We start from the raw sequence: 6122 nt of genomic DNA on the forward strand, positions 1-6122 counted from the left end.
ATTAAAAATTAATTTAAATTAAAATTGATATATTAATCACAATAATATAAAATTGATAAAATCATTTTTTGATAAATAATCCAATTTAATTCTATTTTATTTCTAAAACAACTTTTCATCAATTATTATTTTTCTAAATAAATAATTAAAAATATTTTTAAGAGAGATATAATTAAAAAAATTACATATTAAATAGGGGAATAACAATTATGAAAAAAGAAGTAATATCTTATAATAAATGTATTTAATAATTTATTTTTCTCAACATTAATTTTCACTAAATAATACTCAATAGACTATTAGCATTAATAAGATTAAAATTTTTTATACTAAATAATATATATTAAAATTTTTTTAAAACTACTAATAAAATATTAGTTGAGATTTGTTTTTCATACGTGTAACAGAAAATAGAGGTGATCTTTTCTTGGATTTTGCAACGAATATTCAAAAAACACTTAACACAACATCCAATCAACCCATGCGGAAACCCAAAAACCAAGAAAATTCTTTTTTTTTTTTTTAAATTTATTTTTAAATACCTTCTTCTTCTTGTTCTTGCTGTGTTAACCAACACATATGCGGTCAACGTAAAGGCTGAGTCGAGTCGAGAGTGTACTATTGGATTCGAATCAACTCAGTTCAGAGCATACATAACTTACCCCTCCTTTCTTCTCCCATTCATTCTGCACCACTGACAATGATTAAGCTTTTTAAACCGTCCAAAAAAAGCCAACTCGGACCTGTACCTCCATTTCGCTTTCTCTTCTCTTTATCTCCTCCCTGACCCATTTCCCATTATCGAACAAATAGTAAAAATCATAGAAAAAAAAAATCCTCTTTATCAGATTCCATCTTCCTCGTCCACCTAACTAATCCCCTTCGCTGCTCTTTTAGCTGATAGGTAGGTTTTTCATCCTTTTTTTTTTTTTTTTCATTTTTTACTGTTCAGTTTGTAATTATGATGACGGATGGATAGATGAGGCAGAAGGAGCTTTTCTTTTTTCTTTTTTTTTGTTGCTAAATTTGGTGAAACTTCTGGGTTTTTGCAGCTGAGATTGAAACACCATTTTCTCTGTAGTTCCATTAAGTAGAAATGTTAAAATGCTTGGTTTCTCTCTGGACTTGGGGAAAGATGCTCTTCTTTTTCTTTCCTTTCTCATCTTCGTTTCCGTTCCCATCTAATTTTCCTCGGGAAAGTGGGAGCTGAAAAAACTGTGTCGTTTCATATCCAAAGATTTTTACTTCCAGGAAAATCCATAAATGGTAGGGGACCTAGAGCTGTAACAGTAGTTTTTTTTTCCTTTCAATTTTTCCCCGTACATGGGTGAAAAACTAGCAAGTGAGAACTGGGTTTGTTGTCTTATATTGGTAGATTTGAGTCAGCCTGTTGATTGGCCATTGATTTTTTTTTTTTCCCTTATCAAATTTTTAGAAGGTGGTTGTTGGAGAAAGGGATTAATTATTGATCTATTTTGGGTTTTTTCTTTTTTCTTTTTAAAAATTTTTTGTTTTCCTTGGAACAGATTAATTGATGAATGGATGTGAGTCATATTCAGGGCCCTACTTCTCTGATTTAGCCCGAACACATTCAATGTGAATTATTGCACTTGAAGGTTTCCTAGTACGGATCACACTTTGATGGTAAAAGGTGAAACATTTCCTCCACTCGCAGTTAGTTCTTGGTTCTTATAACTGGTGGGTGTGTGAAGAGAGAGAGCGAGAGAGATTATTGTTGTCTAAGTTTCATAAATAACGGTAAAAATTCTTGTAAGAAATGGACCACAGCTACAAAGTAGAAGTGTTGCAGATAAATGGGGAACAGTTTTACTCTGATTAAAAGGAGAGATTTGCTTTTTTATGATATATGAATGGTGGAGAGTTTGTTAGGTAGCGAGTTATGAGAGGAAGGGGAAGCTTTTGTATAAATATATTTAGGTTCTGGGAATCTGCAAGAACACGCGTCAATATTACTGGATTGAAAAATTTGGGATTTTAATTGGTTTTTGGTTTGATGTATCTGTTAAAAGTAGATTGAGATGGAGATTCTTGTTTGGTACAGAGTTTGCTGGGTTCGAAAGCGAGTTTCTTTCTGAAGCTGCTGATTTCTGTCTATTAGAAGTTCTGTCTGGTGCTCCGGTTGAATTCTTGGAGTTTCTGAGTTTGGTGGAATCAACAGATCGGATTCGGTTCTTTGAAGAGGGGTAAATCTTGGCTCTTCTAACTCAGTTAAACAGGTATGGTTGACCCCATCTGATTCAGGTGAAATTTACAGTTAAAGCTACTTTTTCTGGGGTTTTGGGTCTTAAACTGGATGCAATACTTTGTATTTGTCTAGAGTTATTCTGTTTGATTTTTCCATGATTAATTTTGCAGTTCTAATCCTGCTTTCTTGATAAGTTATAACCGTAGCTTGCCTAATTTTTTGCAGGATCCGGCATCTGGTTGCTTGGTGAAGTTATTCTATGAGTTCCTTCTCACTGATGGAGTGGAATACAAAACCCCCAATACAGTGGGACTGGGAAAACCTTATAATGTTTAATGCAACAACTGAACATCCAAAGAAGTTGAGATTAACAGAGTGGGAGACTGATGGGGAGAGAGGAATTGATTCTGGGTCTTTATACTCTTCTGCAAGTGGTGGCTCTGGCTCTGGCTCTGGTTCTGGTTCTGGTTCTGATTTGGGACTTGCTTCTTTATCAAAGAGCTCAAAGTCAGCTTCCATAAATTCTTCATCAATTGGGGAAGTGAAAACATCCAAATTTACTTTGGAGGCCTCTGAAGCTATTCCAGAAGATTCCAACAATAAGAAAGTCCTTGCAAAGGCAAAGCAAACTGGTATTTCTTCTACCCTTGAGGCTTCAGTAGGCTCAGGTGAGCCTCTGCTAGGCTTAAAGCTAGGTAAACGGACATACTTTGAAGATGTTTGTGCAGGGAGCAATGCTAAGACTTCACCATTTTCTGTGACTCCTAGTCCTGGAACTTCTGTTTCTCCTGCAAAGAGATCCAAATCCAGTGGTCAGGCTTCACCAGCCCCGCGCTGTCAAGTAGAAGGCTGTAACCTTGACCTCTCATCAGCTAAAGATTATCACCGGAAACATAGAGTCTGTGAAAGTCATTCAAAATCCCCAAAGGTCACCGTAGCTGGTGTGGAACGCAGGTTTTGCCAGCAGTGTAGCAGGTAAGGCTTCTAATAGAATTAGTAAATGGTTGAAGTTAGTGTAAATGACTGCTTGTTCTTTCCCTGTCCAGTAATGATGGTTATCTTGTGTGGGAATTGTGAATTATAGGCATAGCTTTCCCTCATTTTACTAGTAATAATTTCTCACATTTGATCATTTGGGACGATGATGGTTTCTTGGTTATTGGCATCAAAGGTTCCATGGTCTGTCAGAGTTTGATGAAAAGAAGAGAAGCTGCCGCAGGCGTCTATCTGATCACAATGCAAGGCGTCGAAAGCCACAGCCTGAATCAGTACAATTGACTCCTGCAAGGCTGTCTTCATCATTATATGGTACTGCTTTTGAATTCAAAGTTTTAAGATTTTTTGCTCTCCATTTAGATCCATATATCGACATGGACCTGTATTGTAGTAAGTTTCTTGAATTCTTACATACTCTGAAATGAAGCTCTGTGAATTCTTACATAATAATTAGATCTCTGTTTTACTGGTTTCTAGTATGGATAGAATCTTTTGTTATTGTGATTAGTACTTGCAACTAATATAATTAGTTGCAAAAATTTTACCGGAAGGTGCAAAATTCTTGGTCTGAAACACTGGAACCTCATTAGGAATGAAGTTAACCATGGCAATACTAGCATACCAAGATTGTTACTCGTCTTAAGCAAAAGGCTGACAATGATATGCTGAAGATAACATTGATATAGCACCAAACCATTTGTGCAACTTGATGTGATGGCTTAACCTGCATTTGCCTGTGCAGATGAGAGGCAACAAATGAGTCTTGTTTGGAACAGGGCCCCACTTGTTTATTCCAGGCCTGATGCAAATTTGACATGGGAAGGCACATCCAGCTCTAAGTTCACAATAACAAAAGAGTATGTACCAAAGGCTGCAAAAGGTGGAGGTATTGATGGGCAGCTGCATTTGCCTGGTAATGATCTGACAACTTCCATTCCTATGCATCCTCATCATTCCAAGTGCTTGTTGCCATCCAAGTCCAAGGTTGCCACAGCTGAGGTTCTCAACCAAGGTTTGTTCTTTGCTTTAGGAAGTAAGCTTTATACCATTAAAGTTTTTTACTGTTCATCATGTGTTTTAAGTTATGAGACAGACCTTTATGAGTTAGTGCTTAGCAAGACTTTCCACATGACATCTACGGCCCGTTATGTGCTGGTAACCACTATTTAAGGAAGTGAATGCCTAAAGATTCTACAAGAGTTTGTTCTCTGTTGAAAGACCCAAACACAATGACAACTGTTTTTATTTGATTCACCACCTTAAGTCTATACAATTATAAACTGATGAAAGCATACCCTATGGTTAACTCCGTTTGTCTGCTCAAAGTACCAGAAGGTGGTTCAACATGTTGCATAAACAGTAGTTTTATGAGCTTGAGGTTTCTAAAACCATTTTTTTGTCTGGCAGAAAAGATAATGCTACACAAGTTCAGAATTTTAGACCAACATGGACTTATAGCCTACATGATAATGTCATAAGTTCTTGGATTGTGAATTGAGAGTAGAACTGAAGTACCGTGAATCTGTTTATGGATGACAAGAAGCAGTGAAGGATTTTACCATATGTCAAGACTCAAGACTAAAAGAAAATTAGAGGAGATGGTGGAATTCATAGTAAAGTCTGGAATTTTGGAGTGAAATTTTGGAAAGTGTTAACTGTTCAATACCTGGCACTAAAATAGACTACATAAGCGATTGCATTTACACAATTAAAATCTAACTGAAGTATGAGTTTGAAATTTGAAGACTTTAGGCTTTATGAAAGAGAATCAATGATTGTGAAGAGCATAGTGATAGGAATTTTGTGATTGGCCTTTCCTTTTCGTCTTCAGTGTTGCTTGTCTTTGTAAATTGATGTTACAGGATTACTTGATAACTGCACTTTGCAGGTTTAGAAGAATCAATTCTCTCACCTAATGTGGATGCAACACAGGATCTTCATCGTGCTCTCTCTCTTCTGTCAACTAATTCATGGGGTTCATGTGAGCAAAAATCCATTTCACATGAGCAGCCTGCACATACAAGTCAAGCAGGCATGCCTCAATCCCTGCTGCATAATGTGTCCCAAGGCATGCCACTTGCCTCTTCTGATTATTGGAGGGCTGAACAACAGTCCACCGACTCTCGAGTTCATTCCTTGACCACACACAATCATAACAGCAATTACTTTCAAGAGCTCCAGCAGTTAAGAACCCCATATGATAGTGACTTCTTCTCTAGTCAGTTGAACTGACTGCTTGAAATTCAACGATCATTTTCAACATCATAAGTTCATTTGTCAAGGAAGGTTTGTATCTGGTTCATCATCTACCTTAGATCAGATAATATTTTCTTGGCTTCATGCTTCACAATTTTAACGTAAAGTATTTGATGACTGCTTTCAAAAAGTGGGCTGCAATTGTGGAGGGAGAAGGGTATAGATTTTTTGGTTATTACATTGTTAATGACGGCAAATAATTCATATAGTTGATCCCAGCTAGTTTGGAATGAAGGCCGAGTTGTTTATGTAGTATTGGCAATAGTTCTTTGTGACACTAGAGTGACAGATTCTTAGTTTCTTAAATAATACCATGTTTCAGAATTAGTAAGAATCAGATAAATCATTTAACGAGCAAACCATGATGAAATTTTGTGCTCATGTAATGTTCTGAGAAGTGTTTGTTGTTTTCTCCAGGATCTGGGCTGTCATGACTTGTGCTGTCTGATTGCAGATCATGGTGATAAAAAATTCCAAGATGTTGTTATTCTCCTAAGTTATCATTGAGACTATGCAATTGTAAACTTGCCACTGATTGCATGTCATTGTAACTGGTAGTGGTAGGACATTCATTACTCCACGATGTGTTTTAGAACAGATGAGGATTGAAATTTCTGACTGTCTCTCATTTCTGCTAATGAATGCACATTGGTTGTCATAAAAA

General features: G+C 36.4%; 1 protein-coding gene across 4 annotated transcripts; it reads left to right on the plus strand.

The window, feature by feature from the left end:
* Positions 1–579: 579 nt before the first annotated feature.
* LOC110628311 (squamosa promoter-binding-like protein 2) lies at positions 580–6122 on the plus strand. 4 transcript variants are annotated; one of them, XR_006347882.1, is made up of 8 exons: positions 580–904; positions 1527–1651; positions 2063–2237; positions 2432–3181; positions 3378–3514; positions 3945–4214; positions 5091–5499; positions 5876–6122. XR_006347882.1 is itself a non-coding variant. In XM_043948550.1 (7 exons), the coding sequence occupies exons 4-7, from the start codon at positions 2466–2468 to the stop codon at positions 5432–5434; spliced, it is 1467 nt and encodes a 488-aa protein (XP_043804485.1). In that variant the 5' UTR covers positions 580–904; positions 1527–1651; positions 2063–2237; positions 2432–2465; the 3' UTR covers positions 5435–5817. The 4 variants fall into 4 exon arrangements, 1 of the variants encoding a protein (XP_043804485.1); XR_006347880.1 differs by having other exon boundaries at positions 582–904; positions 5091–5488; XM_043948550.1 differs by lacking the exon at positions 5876–6122 and having other exon boundaries at positions 5091–5817.

This window comes from Manihot esculenta, chromosome 12, assembly GCF_001659605.2.
Source record: "Manihot esculenta cultivar AM560-2 chromosome 12, M.esculenta_v8, whole genome shotgun sequence".
Classification (NCBI taxonomy): domain Eukaryota; kingdom Viridiplantae; phylum Streptophyta; class Magnoliopsida; order Malpighiales; family Euphorbiaceae; genus Manihot; species Manihot esculenta.

Excerpts from the sequence above, each read along its gene's own strand:
- LOC110628311 (XM_043948550.1), top strand. The coding sequence starts at position 2,466 with ATGAGTTCCTTCTCACTGATGGAGTGGAATACAAAACCCCCAATACAG. Across the intron at positions 3,515-3,944 it reads GCTGTCTTCATCATTATATG|ATGAGAGGCAACAAATGAGT; the intron begins GTACTGCTTTTG and ends TTGCCTGTGCAG. Across the intron at positions 4,215-5,090 it reads AGCTGAGGTTCTCAACCAAG|GTTTAGAAGAATCAATTCTC; the intron begins GTTTGTTCTTTG and ends TGCACTTTGCAG.